Here is a 20,227-nt window from a genome sequence, read left to right as displayed (position 1 = left end):
TTCTGGAGACAGATTTGCACATGCATGAGGTTTCAACACCAAAACAGAGAGGCCACGAGCCAAAATAAGTGAATAAATCCTTGCTCCAACATTCCATCTTACCGCTGCACAACCAATCCAGAAGAAATCCAGTAGCTCATAGCTCTTAAAGGCAATCTTCGGCCATCAAGGACTGGACGCAACCGGGGCGTCGGTGCCGTCCCATGAGATACCCAGCACCCGCACGTCGAGCAAAATGCCCCAAGCACAAAGACAGGGTTTTTGCATCATAACCAGAAGACTTTGCAGTTTACATGAACCAACCTCTCCCATTTCGTCAGAGCTGCAAAAACCCACAGCAAAAAAAAAAAAAAACTATGTACAGTCCCGACCCACTGAGGGGAGGACGTAACACACAAGCTGGCCAGGGGAAGCCGCAGAAATCGGCAGTAAGAGACTGGCTCCAGATGGAAAAACCAAAGAAAATAGATAAGATTCTCTCTCCAGTCGACTAGAGAGAGAAGGTTTTTTTTTTTTTTTTTTTTTTTTTTTTTTTTATGGAACTGTCTATTCAAAGTTGTGGTATGTCTACTCTATGTTTCAATTAGCTCTCTCTCTCTCTGATTGCTTCTCTCTTCCTCTTACTCTTTCATTGCCATTGACGCGAAACTACAAACCCGACAATTCCTCGCCTGATTTGTTTTCTGAATCACTTGGCGGCGAATCCGTATTTTCTTTCAATGTCATGAAGATCCTCAATTTGTAAATATCAGGTACTTTCACATTCAATTCTATCTTTATAATTATTTACTTGGAATTTCCTCCTTCTCTCTCTCTCTCTCTCTCTCTCTCTCTCTCTCTCTGTTTACTTGTAAGGATCTAGATTTTGCAGCTTAATGCAAATTGCTTGGTTCTCTTCTGTTTAATGCCGTCGAACAATTAGATAGCGAGTTTACTCTTCCTGTATTACAGCAATTTAGAATTCAGGAAACATCTTGTTGAAGCTCATATCAAGTGCATCCTTATCGTTATTGTGCTTTTACCTATACAGCATATATGAAGCTGTGGTCTTACTTGGATCTGGACGAGCTTAAACTCTAGGGAGAGAGAGAGTGTGAGTTTAATTGCCACTTATTTTGTTGGCGAGAGATTCTGTCTCGAATTCAGATTGAGAGCTCCTATGAGTTTTTACAGAAATTAGCTAACTTGATATTTGTGTGTCAAATTGAGTTGGACACTTTCTATGAATATGCTGTGAAATTTTTTAGACTTCTTTTTTGAAATGCTTGTGAAATGATATTTGTTCTTGGAATCTGATTTACCTTTTGGCTTTTGAATCCAACAGTCACTTTTCATTAAAGTTTGGCACTTGGTTGCATGTCCTGTTTACTGTTAAGTGTAACCTGTTCATTTTCACCTATTTTGAAGTTTGCCTAATTTCTATTGAAATGTGCGACAGGAATTATATGTTTTTTTGATGAATTTGACGGTTTAATGCTGATTCAGTATTATTTGCAATGCAATTAGTATCAAATGATGGTCACAAGGAAGATATTTCAGAAAGCGAATCTTATGCCAGTCTGCCATTTCGCATCTTTCTGAAGAATTATCATCTTCATGTGAAATTATATCTATAGCACATGATTGTGATGGTGATGATTTAGAAAGTGTTCACACTGATGAAACCTGCCGTCTAGTTAATCCAGATCAACCTTAATGCCATATTTGCCTTGATACTAGGTCTTTGCTACCTATTCTGCTTGGTACCTTTTTTATATCTTAAATTTTCTTGTCCCGTTTGGCATGATTGATTTTTGTGAGACAAATTAAGATGATATTTTTGGACCATGCATAATTTGTAGCCTGCAAGTAGTGTGTGATCTGTAACTATAAATTGGTGTTTCTGAACCTAATTAGTTTCAACACGTGCTAATTTATTTCAGGAGAATAACTAATTGCACCATGCCATTGCAAAGGCACTCAGAAGTATGTTCATAGGTCATGCCTTGATAACTGGAGGTCAACGAAGGTGATTATTATTTTCACTGGCATCCTTTTTTGGAATTATACTTTCTGAAACTGAGATTAAGGAAAAGTGAGCCTTCTAGTCTTGGTAATTTTGTGTGGTGGTGCAAAAAATTCATATAATTATGTATATTTGAGAATGATAGATTCATATGTTTGACAACTTTAGGTTGTGTATCTTTTAATTATTAGTACTTTTTTTATTTAATGCTGCTCAGGGGGCACCAAATACTCTGATGGTCAGATATGTTCATTCACTCATAGTCTTGTATGATCCATTGTGTCTGCTGTAATTGTTAGCAAATTTTCTCATGTTTCTGTTGTCAATTTTGATTAATATGGTGATGGTGGGTTGCATCTATGAATTCCATATTTGTTTCCATTATGCAACCTCTTCTTATATTTATTAATGTTAGACTTCAACCTAATTTATTCTTTTTTTTTTTTTTTCTAACCTCTTCCTGCATGTTTGGCTTTGGCCGCCATTAGGCACCTTAACACTTCAACCCTCAACTCAACTCAACTCAACTAAGCTTTTATCCCAAAAATTTGGAGTCGGCTATATGAATTCGCTTTCTCCACTCTAAACGATTTTTGGTTAAATCCTCAGAAATGTGTAATGCTTCTAGGTCATGTTGTACTACTCTCCTCCAAGTCAATTTAGGTTTACCTCTTTTTTTCTTTCTATCCTCTAACCTAATATGCTCTACTTGTCTAACTGGAGCCTCCGTATGTCTACGCTTCACATGACCAAACCACCTTAATCTCCCTTCTCTCAACTTATCCTCAATTGACACAACTCCTACCTTTTCTCTAATACTCTCATTACGGACTTTATCTAGTCTAGTATGGCCACTCATTCACTTTAACATTCTCATCTCCGCAACTCTTATCTTAGACGCATACGACTCCTTGAGTGCCCAACACTCACTACCATATAACATAGTTGGTCGTATGGCTGTACGGTAAAATTTTCCTTTCAACTTATTGAGAATCTTGCGATCACATAAAACTCTCGTGGCACGTCTCCACTTCAACTATCCGGCTTTAATCCTATGACTAACATCCTCCTCATATCCCACATCTACTTGAAGGATTGAACCGAGATATTTAAAGTGATTACTTTGGGACAGTACCACTCCATCCAAACTAACTCCTTCCCTATCACCAGTTTGGCCTTCACTGAACTTGCAATGCATGTATTCTATCTTCGTTCTACTTAACTTAAAGCCCTTTGACTCTAGAGTACTTTTCCAAAGCTCTAGCTTTCTGTTGACTTCTTCTCGCGTCTCATTTATCAGAACAATATCATTTGCAAATATCATGCACCAAGGAATACTCTCTTGTATATGTTTCGTCAATTTATCTAAAACTAATGTAAAAAGGTAAGGGCTTATACCTAATCTTTGGTGTAATCCAATTGAAATTGGAAAATCTCTTGTGTCCCCTCCCACTGTGTGCACAATAGTAGTTGCTCCTTCATACATATCTTTCAAAACTTGTATGTACTCTTTTGTTCTAACACACTCCATAAAACATCTCTTAGAGCACTATCATAAGTCTTCTCCAAATCAATAAAAATCTTGTGTAGATCTTTCTTCACATCTCTATATTTCTCCATCAAGCTTCTAATGAGAAAGATCGCTTCCATAGTTGAACGACCGGGCATGAAGCCAAATTGATTGAGAGAGATAGAAGTATTATGACGTAGTCGATGCTCCACAACTCTCTCCCACAACTTCATAGTATGGCTCATGAGTTTAATTCTCCTATAGTTTGAACAACTTTGTATGTCTTCCTTATTTTTAAAAATAGGTACTAAAATACTACTCCTCCATTCATCAGGCATTTTCTTTGAGTTTAGAATCTTCTTAAATAATTTAGTTAACTATGCCACTCTCATATCTCCCAAACACTTCCACACTTCAATTGGTATTCCATCGAGTCCATAAGCTTTACCTACTTTCATTCTCTTAAGTGCTTCCTTTACTTCTAAAGATCTAATCCTTCTAGTATAATTCACATTCTTTTCTATTGTTCTATAGTCTATATTCACGCTATTACTATTTTGACTATTATTAAAGAGATCATTAAAATAATTTCTTCATCTTTCTTTAATGTCCTCATCTTTCACCAACACTTTTCCTTCTTTATCCTTAATGCACCTAACTTGATTGAGATCTTGACATTTCCTTTCTCTCCTCCTTGCTAATCTATAAATATCTTTATCCTTTCTTTAGTTCCAAGTTTCTCATATAACTTTTCAAAGGCCTGTGCTCTTGCTTGACTAACTGCCTTTTTTATCTCTTTCTTTGCTATCTTGTACTATTCATATGCCTCATTATTATTACATTTAGGTAATTTCTTATACCATTCCCTTTTTCTCTTCACTGCCTTTTGTACTTCCTCATTCCACCACCATCTCTTTTTTGAGGGTGGTCCATGTCCTTTAGACTCTCCAAGTACTTTTCTAGCTACTTCTCTAATCTTTGATGCCATCTGTATTCACATATCATTGGCCTCCATATCCAGCTTACATGTTTCGAACTCGAGAAACTCATTTTTGAACTTCACTTGCTTTACTCCTTTGAACTCCCACCACTTTGTTCGAGCTACACTATTTCTTCTGACCTTACTTGAATTGTTCCTAAACTTAACATCCAAGATCACTAACCGATGTTGACTTGTTAAAGCCTCTCCTGGAATGACCTTGCAATCATTGCATAGAGCTCTATTTGTCTTCCTGGTTAAGAGGAAGTCGATTTGGCTTCTATGTTGCCCACTTTTGAAAGTCACTAAATGTGACTCTCTTTTTATAAAGTAGGTATTTGCTAGTATTAGGTCGTATGCCATAGCAAAATCAATGATACTTTTTCCCTCCTTATTTCGACTGCCAAAACCAAAAACTCCATGAATATTCTCATAACCTTGCCTATCACTTACTACATGTCCATTCAAATCTCCACCAATGAAAACATTCTCTTCATTCGGTATACTTTGCATTAAATCATCCATATCTTCCCAAAACTTTTGTTTACTCTCACTATGTAGTCCTATTTGTGGGGTATAAGTACTAACTACATTTATTGTTTCTACTTCTAGTACTATTTTTACTAGTATAATTCTATCTCCTACTCTTTTCACAGCTATTACAGCGTCTTTCAATGTCCTGTCTATGATTATGCCAACTCCGTTCTTGTTTCTCTCTTTTCCAGTAAATCACAGTTTGTACCCTGAATTACCCACTTCCTTGCTTTTCTCTCCTACCCATTTAGTCTCCTGAATGCAAGGAATATTCACCCTTTTCCTTTCCAAGGTATCCACAAGCTCCATTAATTTTCCTGTAAATGATCCAACATTCCAAGTACTAAACCTAATCCTCCTCCTATCCTGTTCCTTCCTAATTGGTCTCATTCTATGATATCGTTTATTGTTTTCTATGTCTATCTGTTCTATAATTTGTCCTATGGACTAACTTCTTTACCCACACCCGTCCATGATGTGAAAACCCCTGCTCACTTAACACCACACCCGGGTGCCGGTATGGCGCGTCGCTTTCGGTGAATGCCCTACACCCTTGCATACTTCTCACTACACTCGGGCTCCGATGTAGCGCGTCGTAAGTAGAGGACGGCCCAACGTTTATATTATTTGAATCCATATCATAAGGTGTAAAGGAATTTTTACGCTGATTGTTATCTACCGCAACCCTCTTCCTTTATCCGGGCTTGAAACCGGCTAAGCGCAAACTACTTAGGCGGAGTTTAACACTTCAACCCTGCAAAAGGAAAATTTTCAAAAATGTCATAAAAATTTATTATTTCTGTAAAGAACGAGTGCATTTATTGGGAAGCTAACAATTTAAATTTATTCTCGTTTTCTAGATTCCAAACATGTCAGCTACAATGTCTTCTCAGCCACTTGTACCATGAACGCAGGTATATGCTTTTGCAATTTTATCTTCCTTTGCCTTTTGGCAACTAAGCAAATAACTAAGAGAGAGAGAGGACGGGGAGAGAAGGGGGCGGGAGGAGGGGAGTTGGAGCTTGTTAAGATGTCACTGCATCTTGTATTTACCACGAACATATGAAAGATCTTGATCCACTAAAATTTGACCCTGAGTCTCTGATAAATGAGAAGCAACTAATAATATGGTGGATTTTTTCTTGCACTGAATCCTGAATGGGAGATATGGTTAATTGTGGTATAGATGAATCCTATAAAATTTATAATCTGCTTTTCCATTGTGGTTTAATATGTTATTTTTTGTGTACCATACATTTGAGAGTTCTCAATGATGTAACAACTTATTTTTACACGCTCAATATATCATGCTGTTTGGATTAACCGGTAGCAATCCCCAGAGAAGTCATGCATCCCAAATTCTGAATGATCAAAGTATGAACTACATCCTTTGTTTTCCTCTTTCTTCACCTTGCTATATTATTTGTCTTTTATTTCTTTTATGGATAAATTTCAAGTAGACCATGAACTTATGGGATTGTAACTGTCCCTCAACTTAAAAATGTAACATAAAACTCTCTAAAATTTAATTAAGTGAGCAACAAACTCCTTATTATTGCCGTTTTCCAAGTTACACGTCTGACATTGCATTAGGAGAAGCATCTTTTATGCTTGGAATTGAGATCAATAGGGACAAGTCTTGAAATGCTCAAGGGCTTTCCTAAAAGGCTTATATCGACAATTACTGAAATTTTTTAAATGGAGAATTGTAAACTGTGGCATGTTCTCATGACTAAAAGGGATAAGTATAGTAAGTCTAAGTATCCCAAGAATAAAGTTGAAAAGAAATCTATGGTTAATGTCCTTATGCTAGTGCTGTAGGGAGTTTGGTACATTTTATGATATGCAAAAAGCCACACATATCCTTTGCTGTCAGTATTTTTGGTAGGCACATGTCTAATCCTGATTGGGATCTTTAGATGGCTGCAAAGAAAGTAATGCGTTGTTTGAAGCATACTAGAGATTTTGTGCTTGTTTTCAGTCAGGTTGATGAATTTGTAATAAAAGGCTATCCTGATTCATTTGTTAGTGGGTGTCTGGATGACTAAAAATGTGGTTCTTTATGCGTTTTATGTTGGCTTGTGCTGCAATTTCCTGGAAAAGTGTTAACCAATCTCTTATCACTTCCACTATGCTTGTTGAATGTCTTACATCTTGTGGAACAACTACTCATTTTATTTGATTGATAAATTTCTTTTTTGGAGTTATGATTATTGGTTCCATTTTTAGAGCTTTGAGAATACAGTGTGATATTATGGCATATCTATAATCACAGTGCTAATTGCTCTAAACATACACTTGAAACCATCAGAGTCCATGTGACAAATATGGGAGTAAATGAATCTTGTGATATTATTGATTGGTCGACTAATTATAGACTAATTTATGGGTTTTAGTATAGAGACTTCATCTTAAATTGTCCAAACTGTTTTTCCAAAAAATTATATAAGTGCCCTTCCGGACCAAAACCATAATTTGACGCCTTAGACCGACTTTTGGACTATATTGTTTTTTAAAATTGTGACCACATAAATATTTCTTTCCCTATTTTAAATAGAGATTGTAATGTTAGGATATTTGTGAAAATAATCTTATTGAATTTGAATCTGATAAACATTCTCAAAATAAACATTTTCAAAATTCGAACCTATCAACTTATCCTTCACAGATTAAAATTTATTTTCAAGTACTTAAATTCAGTTATTATTACTCATAATAATAAAAAAAGTCTGAATTTATTTAATTTTATATATTTTGATTAATAATTTATATAAAAAACAATTTTTTTATTAATAATTTATATTTAAAAATTTAATAATTTCATTAAATATTAATTTTATTTTATTTAAAATAAAATATACAAAAATTTATCAATATTATTATAAAAGACATTTTATATTTAATTATGTATTTATATAAACGGGTTTGATAATGGATACTCAATATATAAAATCTGAACTAAATCAAAACCGGTCATGAATATTATTTCTCAAACTTGAACTCATCTAAAACTCGATTATATATTATTCAAATTTACTATTCAAATTCGTCCTATTTAGATATGGTTAGATTGGATACTCACAAAATCCAGATCCAATGCTATCCTTAATCTTGAATATTTTTCATCAAATAAAATATAAGAAATTATAAAATCAATAGTACCCAAATGGGAGAATGAATATTTTATCTTGATTTATTGATTTTAGTTTTATTTTCTTTTTATAAATTATTATTTGGATTAACTTTATAGTCCAAATGTGTAAATATATATGGCTCATAAAAAAATTATCAATAAAGTTTAATTGGCTAAGCCCAAACATTATTTTAATGTGTTTTGGATTCTAAGTATGATCTAATCCTATTTGGAGCTGGAAACCTTTAGGATTTTGATAGAAAAACCTTAACTGTAATCTATATAAGGTTATTCTCTCTCTCATCTATGTTAATTGAGTTTCTCAACTATTAAGAGAAGTAGACTTTTTGGGAGTTTATGTTTGAATTGTAGGTATTAAATCTAACAATCTTTAGGGCAACCAGTTAGTTGCATGAAGCCTGAAGGTGAAGAAGCTTTTGACCCAACAAATGTGGTATAGAAAATGTTTGGGTAATTTACAGTTAAGTTTGTGAGATATAGCATAATCTATAATTGGTCTTTGGTGTAATTAAATGATTAAATTATTTTAAATTGGAAAAAAATTAACTAGTAATAACTAATTTATTAATGAAATTTAAATTTAGGATCAAATTATTACTAAAAGTAAACTAAGAAATAATTTATGAGTCTTACGATAGGGACCGCAATGTTTTTCTATAAAATTAGATGCGTGGAGAGTTGGATTTGAACCCACGCCCTTTCGGACAAGATCCTTAATCTGGCGCCATAGACCAACTCGGCCATCTCCACCAGACACCAAGGTGTTCGGTTTTTCTATTACTTAACATATTGGGAGTCTAAGCATCAATGAAAATGGGCTCCACAAGAACCCTCTTATCCAAAACTAAAGTTTCTAGTGGGCCTCCAGTATTTTGGACCTTAACTAAAAAAAGCAAGACAGAGCAGTTGAGGAAAAATAATATAATTTTAATAAAATTAAATCACAGCTTTTTTTTTTTTTTTTTCTTTCGGGTAAAAACATTGCACTAATACAGTTACACCTGGCTGTCGTATGTGTATACTAATAGGAATAAGGGTCAATTTACTTTAGATATATTTGTTGGGGAGATTTAATTTAATTTATTCTTAATTTTTAATTTAATTTAATTTATAAATTTAGATTTATGTTTAAATTAATTTAATTAATAAAAATATATAATTATTTAATTATTTTTTTAATATTAAAATATTATTTTTATTATTTAATATTATTAATTAAATTGAAAATATAAAAAAATATTTTTATATTTTCATATAATTAATTAAAATTAAAAATTATTACTATTCTAATTAATAATATTAAATAATAAAAATAATATTTTTATTTAATTAATAATATTGAATATAAAAAATAATATTTTAATATTAAAAAATAATTAAATATTAAATAATTTATTTAAATAAATTATTTGATATATAAATAAATAAATTATACAATATAAAATAATATTTTAATATTAACAAAAATTATTTTTTAATATTATTTAAACAAAATAATTAAATATTTTAAAAATAATATTAAAATATTATTTTTATATTATATAATTTGTATAATTAAAATATAAAATAAATTACTTTTATATTATATTTTAATATTAAAAAACAATATTTTTATTAATTAAATTAATTTAAATATAAATTAAAATTTATTAATTAAATTAAATTAAAAATTAAAAACAAACTAAATTAAACGCGATAAATTCAACCTTATTCTATATATAATATCGGTCCAGCTGGACACTTAGTTTTTCACCACGCTACTGTATAATCCTATCAATGCCTGTTCTGCACATCTACAACACAGCCAACCACAATACAACACGCAACCGGCATTTGTGCCAGACTATCTAAAAGCCTCTGTAACTTTATCACGACTGTTAATTAAATCCGGTCTGCATTCTATGTTTTATCAAATAATCTTGGTCTATTCAAAGTTGTGGTATGTCTACTCTCTCTCTCAATCAACGCTCTCTGTCTCTGAGTTTCCTTCTCTCTTTCTCTTTAATGGCCATTGACGCGAAACTACGAATCCTACAATTCCTCCCCTGATTTGTTTCTGAATTCTTAGAAGCGAATCCTGATATTGTTTCAATATCATGAAGATCCTCAATTTTCGGTAAATATCAGGTACTTTTTATTTTCCCCATTCAATTATATATATATATATATTTGAATCAGTTTTATCTATGTACTTTTTTACTTGGAATTTCCATTTTTTTCCCTCTGTTTTTTTGAGTTGTTAGGATTTAGATTTTGCAGCTTAATGCAAAATGCTTTGTTCTCTTCTGTTTAATGCCGTCAAACAATTAGATAGGGCGAGTTTCCTCTTCCTGTATTATAGTAATTTAGAATTCAGGAAACATCTTGTTGAAGCTCATATCATGTGCATCTCCATCGTTATTGTGCTATATAGCTGTGGTCTTACTTGGATCTGAGCGAGCTTAAACTTTTTGGAGAGAGAGGATGAGTTTAAGTGCCACTTATTTGTAGGTTTGAGACTCTTTCTTGACAAGTATTCAGATTGAGAGCTCCTATGAGTTTTTACAGAAATTATCTAACTAGATATTTGTGTGTCAAATTGAGTTGGACACTTTTTATGAATATGCTCTGAAATTTTTTGGATTTTTTTTTTCTTTTTTGAAACGCTTCTCAAATGATATTTGTTCTTGGAATCTGATTTACCTTTTGGCACTTAGTCTTTGAATCTAATTGTCACTTTTCATTAGAGTTGGCACTTGGTTACATGTCCTGTTTACTGTTTAGCCTAACCTTTTCATTGTCACCTATTTTGCAGGTTGCCTAATTGCTATTGAAATGTGCGGCAGGAATTATAGGTTTTTCGATGAATTTGACAGATTAATGCTGATTCAATATTATTTGCAATGCAATTAGTATCAAATGATAGTCACAAGGAAGATATTTCAGAAAGTGAGCCCATCTTATGCCAGTCTACCATTTTGCATCATTCTGAAGAATCATCATCTTCATGTGAAATTATATCTATAGCACGGGATTGCGATGATTTAGAAGGTGTTCAAATCGATGAAACTTACCATCTAGTTAATCCAGATCAACCTCAATGCCGTATTTGCCTTGATACTGCAGGTCTTTACTACCTATTCTGCTTGGTACCATTTTTTGTGTCTTAAATTTTCTTGTCCTATTTGGCATGATATATTTTTGTGAGACAAATTAAGATGATATTTTTGGACTACGCATAATTTGTGGCCCACAAGTTGTGGTTATCTGTAACTATAAAATGGTGTTTCTGAACCTAATTAGGTTGCAAAATGTGCTAATTTATTTCAGGAGAAGACCTAATTGCACCATGCCATTGCAAAGGCACTCAAAAGTATGTTCATAGGTCATGCCTTGATAACTGGAGGTCAACCAAGGTGATTATTATTTTCACTGGCATCCTTTTTGCTTGACTAGCAGAATCATGATCGATATTTTGGAATAATACTTTTTGAAATTGAGATTAAGGAAAACTGAGCCTTCTAGTCTTGGTGATTTTGTGTGGTGGTGCAAAAAATTCATATAATTATGTATATTTCACAATGATAGATTCATATGTTTGACAACTTTAGGTTGTGTAACTTTTTAATTATTAGTACCTTTTATTTACTTCCTTAATTTTTCCAGGAGGGCTTTGCTTTTGCTCACTGTACAGAGTGCAGGGCATTGTTTGTATTACGTGCCAATGTCCCACCTGACCGCTGGTGGTTGAGATTGAAATTTCAGTTCCTTGTTGCGAGGGACCATGCATTCATTTTTGTAGTTGTTCAGCTGGTATGGTAACCAACTATTTCAATTTGATGTTCAGTTACCTTGTTTGTGCTAGCGGACCCAATTAGTTAAAGTGTTTTTTGAATATGATTAAAATGGCTTCCAGTTCTGGCATCATCACTTGGTCTTTCTTAAGTTGTCTTCAGATTACTGTTTGAAAGGCTGATATTGTTATTTTAACATCGATATCCTTAGTGGAGTTTGTGCTTGTGGCTACTGCTTGGGAAATTGAACAGTTATATTTTCCAGCATGAGATCAAGCAGCAGTGTGTTAAAATCTCTTATCATGTTTGCAATATTTTAATGGTTAAATACTTAAATTTCTTCCTCTGTGAGACTTCCAGACTTTCAGCAAATCTTAGTGAATCTCTGATGTTTAAACCCTAACTTCTTCAAGTTTGCCATCTGTGTAAGCAGCTGCATGTTAAAATCTCTTATCAAGTTTGCTATCTTTTAATGGTGAAACACTTAAACTTCTCTTCTGCGAGACTTCCAGACTTTCAGTAGATCTTAGTGAATCTCTGAGGCTTAAACCCTAACTTCTTCAAATCTGCCATCTGTGTACTGTTCAGGCACAATGTTCATATTCTGTTAGTCCTAATTTTATTCTTATTTTGTGTTAAGTGCTGAATCTTACCTCACATCTAAATTTAGAGCCTTATAATTTCTAATTTTTGGGCTTCCCTATTTGAAATTGTAAATTTCTCTTGGTCATACACTGAAACATCCGGAATAATGTAACATAGGGAATGTTTTGATCAGATGGTAGGCCATATTTTTGTTCTGTTAATTCTTTAAATCCACGAGTGATGAATTTTTCTTTCTTGTTTAGTGAATTATTGAACTTATGCCATCAACAGATTGTTGCACTCTTGGGGATGCTTGTCTACAAGTTCTATGGGGAGGAGCTCAGAGAAATGTTTGGCTATGAAGAACATCCTTACGGGTTTTATACAATGGCTGGTATGCAAAGTACTTTTAGTGATCTACTTTAAGTCTGTTTTTTCAGTATGCTTTACCACATTGGTATTGTGGTAGGATCAACATTTGGGTAGGATGTGAATTAAGGGTTCAATTGTACCAATAGTTAAATATATATAAACAAAAATTCTTGTTAGTTATCTTGGGAAGCTGCTTGGGAGGGGATTTTGATCAGATCCAATCTTCAAAAATGTGGGATTACCTTACTTAACAATAACATGTAATAGTTTTCTAAAAGTTCAACTGAATCTGCAACATCTCTTCTTTCCTGTCTGGTATAGTAATAACTGAATTGGTGTGGGAAATGGTAGGGTTCCTAGAGTCCTCATTTGAAATCTTGCCAACCCAAGTTAGTTTGCAGGTTGGATGAAAGAAACTTCCTTTTGTTTTTAGATATAGAGAGAAAGGGGAGTGGTCTCGGTGGGGGTGGGTGAGAGGTATATAAGGAGTTTGACTAACTTTTTCTAATTACAGCACTGTATTATAGTGAATATTGGATATATTCAATAAGATGTAATATTAATGTTTCAGCTTTCCTTTTTTGGGGAAATGACAAATCGACAGCCTTTTGTTTAGGTGCACTAACAATTTGTTCCCTCTTTCCTTTCACTTAACTTTTTAGTCATGTGAGGACTTTCAAGATGAGAATAATTCCAATTAGTTATATCTTAGAAATTTTTAAACTTATGATATGTTCCATGTTTGTTCACTTTCTTGGAAATAAGTGCTACTTGAATAATTTTCCCAAGGCATTGCATCCTTAAAGAATTATGCATATGCCACTTACACCACCTTTTTCCTTGTGCAAAAGAGAATTTTACTTTTATTTGTGAATTTTCATTGTACTTTGTTAAAAGTGCTAATGAACAAAAAAAAAATAAATTTCTCTTAGTTAACTCAAACGTTATTAAGTTAATCCATCTGAGCATGCATTGCACATCATTAAGGGCACATAGTTTAGAAAAAGAAGTTAGAGGGTCACTATAATTGTTACAAATGTTAAAGTTTGTGGCCATTATTTATAATTTTAAAAGAAGTGGCTATAGTTGTGAATTTATATACTGTTTTGGATATCTGTCATTAGCCTGTTAATGTTATAATGGCTTATTCTTTTTGATAAAGGGTGATACGTCAGTTGACCTGAATTTAATGGGAATATGGTGTCATTTTATACATGAACTATCCACTTATTGACATTCCTGTTCTGTATCACAAAGGTTTCTAAAAGCCTAACTTGTGAGCATTTCCTGTTTTGATGTTTTGTATTCTGTACATGTAAATTTGAGGATCAATGGCTTTATGGCAGCTTATGTTTTGCATTTGTTATCAAATTTTCCACTTCATATTTTTAGAAAAAATTTTCGTGGCTTCTTTGTGACTAACTCTAATACCATGCTATTTTCAATTGTGCAGTTTTAGCTATTGTTTTGGTGGGTTTGCTCTATGGTTTCTTCATTGCCATTATATGTGGACAAAGGATCAATGAACGCCATTACCATGTCCTTGCCAAACAAGAACTAACAAGGGTCTGGTATCTTATTCTTAAAGCATTTTGGACTTTCTAAAATAACTTTTAATAAAGCTGATTCAAAGTAATGATTTAAATTCAATTCTGTATTTTATCACCAATTTTATAAAAGTTTCCATGGAATTGGTGTCTTATCTTAGTTGTCTTTCAATTTGGCAACCCTAAACTCGGGAAAGATTGGGAGTAGATCCAATTTAATGTGAGTCTATCCATTAGGTATACATTTAGAAGAGCAAACTCCCTCTCTGAGCGCCAACTTTTTATATATTTAAAGTTTTTTGTATAATAATTTTGCAATTGGATGATGACTATTTTCAAGCTTAACTAAAGGACTTCTAAAACATTCAGGTTGCTTTAATGACAGGGAAGGATGGATTAAGATTTTTTTTGCTGCTTTGTATATCTGATTGCTTTTCTAAATGTTCTAGTTCTTTTATATTGAAGCATCATCGCTTTGGTACTGTAATAATGTCAGGAATATGTGGTAGAAGACCGAGAAGCTAGCAAAAATGTACCTGAACTTGATGCCAGCCATGTTACAGAGCTAAGAATGTTGGGCCTTTATTAATTCGGAATTCTCTGCGGTGTTATAATCTCAGTGAGTAATTTCAACTTCCATGCACAGTTTGTGTTCACAATTGCTTAACCTTCTGTATCTGCTTCCTTAGGCTTCATTTGGAATAAATCATTTGTAAGAAAAGAATTTAACTGAATTCTCATACTATCATGCTTAATTTCTATTTCTTTTAAAATGAATTTTTTCATAAGTTAAAAATAATTGAATTCTTTCATTCTAAACATGAGAATTGACAAAAAATAAATCAATTAAATTAAATTCTTATAAAATTCTAGTTTCCAAGCAGGGGGTAAGAGTGTGGCCAAAAGAGATGCACAAGGAGTAATTTAACCTTTTTTGCTTACTAGCATCTTTAGGTGCTTCTGATCTTTCACATTATCACGGGAGAATAAAGAAGCTGGCTAGTTAAGTTAACTGATTCAGTTAAGAGTTTAGAGGCTGTTAGATAGTTATCATTGTTACTGTTTCCTCCACATGTATTTTCTCCTCTCTTTAGCTGTTAGCTTTGTACATAAGTAGCTTAGCTACTGTTCATTAATTCAATGAGAAGATTTCCTATTCTCAATTCAGTTTTGTTTCATGATGTCAACGCACTTCTTTGAGCAGTTATTTTTTTCTTGTGTCTCTTAATTTTCTCTTCTTTTTCTTGCTGTTTCCTGGAAAATTTCATCTGTCATAACTATGAATCAAAGCAATGATCACTTACAATATCCTTGTGATCTGTATTTTTGGCATCCTAACGTGAATCCGGTGCTGGTGTTAGTTTCCCCAGTTCTTACTGGATCAAACTACCATTCTTGGGCTAGAGCAATGCAAATGGCCTTGGCTTCGAAGAATAAGCTTCAGTTTATAGATGGATCTCTGGTTGCTCCTGCAAAAACTGAATCAGTTAACCTAACTAGCCAGCTTCTTTATTCTGCCATGACAATTTTTGCTTCACTTCTGTTTAATGTGAGTTAATGTGAGTTGGGTTCTTAGAAAATGTATTTAAAAGTGAATGGAGATTTTTTTACAAAAAAAAAAAGAAATTTAAATTTTCGGGAAGTATTAGGAAATTGCTGGAAAATGAATAGAATAGGATATAAATATGAATAAAAAGGGTTTTGCTTGTCATAGATGCTCGTCTAAATTTGTAATTCTGCCTCTGGTTTTACACTGTTAACTTATCAGATGAATTGTTGCATCCTTGAACATTTTGTGTCTTGGATGTGTTTTTACATGCATTTTATGCATCGTGAGAGTTGATCTTAAATTTTTTGGAATTCTTTTTTTCCTTTTTTTTCACTATTATTTTTTCAGGTCTTGCATTCCTTTGGATGGAGTCTTTTTTGGATAGTCTACATGAATTTGTGCATCATGGAGCAACTAAATTTGGTTCTTAACAATTTACATGAGGTATTGCCTTCATGTGATTGGTTTTATGTTTGGACATGACATTTGGACACTGAGCAAATCGATGCTGGAAAGTTTGTCCTTGCCTTCACTTGTACATGGAGAATCATGGGCATCTTCCAATTTCAAACTACATAGCCGGAAGTGTTGTTTATCTTTAGGAATTCCTATACCTGTATTTCAGTCGTTGTGTATTAAGAAACAGCACCATAGAGAAATACTTGTTTAACATTTGTTTTCTTACGAGAAAATTATCCATACCTTTTTGTTCGTGAGACCTAAAATATTTTGTTTTTCTGCGTGTAGAACCTTCGCCCTCGTGCTCGTTTTCATTTTTCAATGCGTGAGGCCTAACAGGAGGAGAAATTAACCGTGACTCGATATATTCATGTGTATTGACATTCTTTTGGCTGGGTTTGGTTGAAGCCTGTAGCACACAAATTGAATTGGATTTATTTTTTAATCATCTCATCAAATACCGATTTACATCCCCAATATATCTCCTTGGGCATTTTCTTATCTTTAGGGAAAAGCGAGGGCAATGGGTAATAGGGGAGAGGGGTTCATGCTGTAGCGGGGCAGGTAGAGAACAGAAACACCGTTGCTATTATTCTTGCAAGCATATGTACAAGGAAAACTAATGATCTGAACGACCATCAGAAAAGAAAATATTCAGAAAGCTGAAGGGCTACCAATAAATACAACGTGCGTTTCAACAAAAACCGGTAATTCATGCTTCGAGGTAGCAATGATCTCTGAAAATAATTGCTGCATCACCAGGTTGCATCCGTCCAGCTCCCAGCAATTGACCAAATTGCCATGCGGTTTGTAAAATTTCCACGTCTATTGAACCTTTGCTTCTACGTAAAATGTACACGTCTAGATGAGCCTGGCACATTGCAATAAGAGAGTCAATTGAAAGATTTAAAGAGTTTTTCAAGGCAAAGTTTAGCCAAGTCTACAAGGCAAAAGATAAATCATGTACGTAAATAATGCATCAATCTGTTAGCCTTTATGCCCAAGCATCATAGTTCCATGAAAAGAAGTCATATCAGATCAACATGGTAATCTTAAGACGTCTCTAGCCTGTACCCACTTGTAGTTTCTTCTTTTTCTTTTCTCCCCTAACCTGGTACTGCTGTTAGGTGACATCATGACCCAGCTTCCCATATCTTTTCTACTTTTTAAGAATATGAGAATGTTGTCATCATTTACAAACGTTTCCCTTATCCAGAGGCACTTTTTTGTTCAGTTATAACTATTTTAAATAATTAACAATTTCAATTTAAATTTTTTCAGGTTAAAAAATGCCTCTTTCAAGTTGTGTTATTTTATTATAGAATCCAGGTTTAGACTTCATCGATTGCATGATTTCAGTAAAACAATTCAACAACATAAATTAGCATGCTGACATATACAATTATCTCGCAAATCTTACATCTTCCCAAGAAAATGTCTGAAGAAGGAAGCACCAGCTTTCCAACCCCAAACTAAAATGGACAGCTTAAAATTCACCAAATGGCATGCTAGATATTGCTTGTCAGCAACATATTTTAGCAGATACTACTAGCACTATCAATGTGAAAAACAAAAATAGAAGTAACCAATATATGCATAGACAAGGAAAAAGCTCACTCACCCAGATGCTAGTTCTTTTACAAGCATAATTCATCCTTCGTCATCTTCAGATTTAGATGCATTATTGGAAGTTGCCTCCGCCTCTGCTGCTTTTTTTGAAGTCATATTCACCTCCATTGAATGTGGAGGTGCACCTATAACAGATCGGAGGGGGAAAGGAAAAGCTGTAATAAACATTGTATTCCTGATAAGATATTATTTCAAAGGACCAAGGGAAACAGTTGCAGGATGTATCAATTTTACAACCATTAAGAAAATGAAGTTCCAAAGGTGTAACTATATTTATAAAATCAAGCTGAATTCTTAACATCAATTTACCTCATCTAGTCCTCCTACTTACTTATATTTCCAAAGCTTCAGCAATATATGATTTTTTTACAAGGGTAAACACTAGTGCATTTATCGGCTAGGAGCAGAGAGCGATCAGTCCATGTTGGGGATATTCATGAACCACTAAAGAGAACTAATCTCTAATTACAAAGGAAACCCTCCCAGAAAGCCAGCTAATAACAACCAAACAACATTCATAACTATCAAAATCAAACAGAATTTTTCTATAGAGAACACCAATTTATGAAGAAGGCATCCAAAATCCAAGCATTTGAAAACAATCCCAATTACAAAAAAATCTTCCAAATCGTAACAGAAAAAAGCAATCAATTACCTTTAATAAAATAATCGGAGGAAGGCCAACCTCTGAGGGTGATCATGGGGAGGGACTCCTCATCGGTCAAGGGATTGGCAGGCTTCTCAACTAAGTGAGCAATCCCTAGGGATCCGGCGGTGGATCTAGGAGGTGGGACCCAATAGGAGGAACCAGGGAGGAAAGGGAGCCAATCAGGTGCAGCGCGGCGCACGATGATCTGGTGGATGGCATCCTCGAGTTTCCGTAGCAAAGAGTCGGTGGAGGAGGAGTCATCTGAGATGTCGGTGTGGTTGGGGTGGGAAGGAGTATTAGAATGGGCGCGCAGGGCTAAGAAGCGGGGGATTGATCTCGCCATAAAGGTGGTTAGGTAGGTTTTGGTTTTGGATGAGAGGGAAAGTGCCATGCCTTTTCGATAGAAAACAGAGAGGCGTCGAGAGAGAGAGAGAGAGAGAGAGAGAGAGAATGTGTTTCCGTATGCAGAGCTGTCTGGATTTTTTTTTTTTTTTTTTTTTTTGTGTTGAGTTTGGAGATGAGTCTGGACCTTGAAAATAGGAGAGTGATGCTGTTCCTCCGCTTCCCCTGACAGCCTGCCACGTCATCAATGTAATTTTATAAAAATTAACAATCCTTCTTGATAAAAAAAAAAAAAAAGAAATTCTTTACTACCAATAATAGTCTTGTCTAGAACCACTTTTCGTAGGCTAACAGCTACCCAATGCCCTTGGAGCCCTGAGCTGCTCGTGAAGGAGAAGATTTTTACTTCCCTTCAATTCAATGAAAACAGAATGCTTTAAGATCGTTTATCAACTACACTTGATAAAATTGTTTGATTACATTTTTCACCCCCAATGGAAAGCCTGAGGAATTCTTTCGATTGGATTTGTTTTCGTTGTTTGCTTCTAGTCATTGACAGTGATCCAAGCTTGCTATGATCAGATTCTTGTCGTCCCTTATAGGATGGGCTTCGTTTCACCTTCTCCTTTGCGTTGTGCACTGTTTCACTAGCTATTTTGGCAGCAGATTTGGCAGGGTCCACTTTGGCCAAACTGCTTCTTTCATTTTCCATTCAGCTACCACGTCTATCTACTCACCAGCCTCATTGCTGCCTCTGACACTAAATCTCAGAAAAGAAATTTATTTTTTTTTTCTTTTTAAATTAGATGCCAAATATTAGAAATGTGTTATTCATATAAATGTCAAGGAACTTACTATATATACCCTGTATTCGGAGAAAAGAAGTAGGCCTTAGCTCGATGGATGACCGTCTTGGTTCTGTCCCAATAGGTACCATGACTGCAGATGAAAGTGTCATTTTGTCCCTCATCTCTCACAGGAAGAAACAAAGATATGGAGAAGAAGCACAGAATTAGAATAGCAGATCCCCTACAGAGCCTGTTCATCCCTTCAAATTTGCAGCTAATGAATGATGAAGCTGAAGAGAATGCGGAGTTTGGAAGGAAAAAGGAGAAGCTTTTTCGATCGATGTAACTGTAG

At 34.1% G+C, this 20,227-nt stretch overlaps 2 protein-coding genes, 1 long non-coding RNA gene and 1 other non-coding gene across 7 annotated transcripts; 2 read left to right on the top strand and 2 right to left on the bottom strand.

The window, feature by feature from the left end:
• The first annotated feature begins 605 nt into the window (after window positions 1-605).
• Window positions 606-6,351, top strand: LOC110665705 (uncharacterized). The gene is made up of 3 exons (XR_002496960.2): window positions 606-752; window positions 1,923-2,008; window positions 5,889-6,351. It is a non-coding gene; the product is annotated as an uncharacterized LOC110665705 (long non-coding RNA).
• A 2,500-nt stretch (window positions 6,352-8,851) lies between these two features.
• TRNAL-AAG (transfer RNA leucine (anticodon AAG)) lies at window positions 8,852-8,932 on the bottom strand. The gene has a single exon. It is a non-coding gene; the product is annotated as a tRNA-Leu (tRNA).
• A 1,160-nt stretch (window positions 8,933-10,092) lies between these two features.
• LOC110665701 (uncharacterized) lies at window positions 10,093-16,733 on the top strand. 3 transcript variants are annotated; one of them, XR_002496959.2, is made up of 8 exons: window positions 10,093-10,309; window positions 10,977-11,287; window positions 11,492-11,577; window positions 11,828-11,974; window positions 12,832-12,934; window positions 14,366-14,483; window positions 14,956-15,078; window positions 16,357-16,733. XR_002496959.2 is itself a non-coding variant. In XM_021825918.2 (8 exons), exons 2-7 carry the CDS (start codon window positions 11,065-11,067, stop codon window positions 15,046-15,048), a joined length of 765 nt encoding a protein of 254 aa, XP_021681610.2. In that variant the 5' UTR covers window positions 10,095-10,298; window positions 10,977-11,064; the 3' UTR covers window positions 15,049-15,078; window positions 16,357-16,733. The 3 variants fall into 3 exon arrangements, 2 of the variants coding, with proteins under 2 accessions (XP_021681610.2, XP_021681609.2); XM_021825918.2 differs by having other exon boundaries at window positions 10,095-10,298; window positions 14,366-14,478; XM_021825917.2 differs by having other exon boundaries at window positions 10,096-10,309; window positions 14,366-14,478.
• Window positions 16,734-17,032: 299 nt separating this feature from the next.
• On the bottom strand, window positions 17,033-20,197 carry LOC110665702 (uncharacterized). 2 transcript variants are annotated; one of them, XM_058132895.1, is made up of 4 exons: window positions 19,400-20,197; window positions 18,752-19,320; window positions 18,089-18,251; window positions 17,033-17,338 (listed from the first exon to the last, which is right to left on the bottom strand). In XM_058132895.1, the coding sequence occupies exons 2-3, from the start codon at window positions 19,134-19,136 to the stop codon at window positions 18,118-18,120; spliced, it is 519 nt and encodes a 172-aa protein (XP_057988878.1). In that variant the 5' UTR covers window positions 19,137-19,320; window positions 19,400-20,197; the 3' UTR covers window positions 17,033-17,338; window positions 18,089-18,117. The 2 variants fall into 2 exon arrangements, with proteins under 2 accessions (XP_057988878.1, XP_057988879.1); XM_058132896.1 differs by having other exon boundaries at window positions 18,089-18,221; window positions 19,400-20,196.
• Between the last annotated feature and the right edge of the window lie 30 nt (window positions 20,198-20,227).

Source organism: Hevea brasiliensis, chromosome 13 (genome assembly GCF_030052815.1).
Source record: "Hevea brasiliensis isolate MT/VB/25A 57/8 chromosome 13, ASM3005281v1, whole genome shotgun sequence".
NCBI classification, from domain to species: domain Eukaryota; kingdom Viridiplantae; phylum Streptophyta; class Magnoliopsida; order Malpighiales; family Euphorbiaceae; genus Hevea; species Hevea brasiliensis.
The sequence above is the reverse complement of the archived record's forward strand: the minus strand, read 5'-3'. Positions and strand labels throughout refer to the sequence as shown.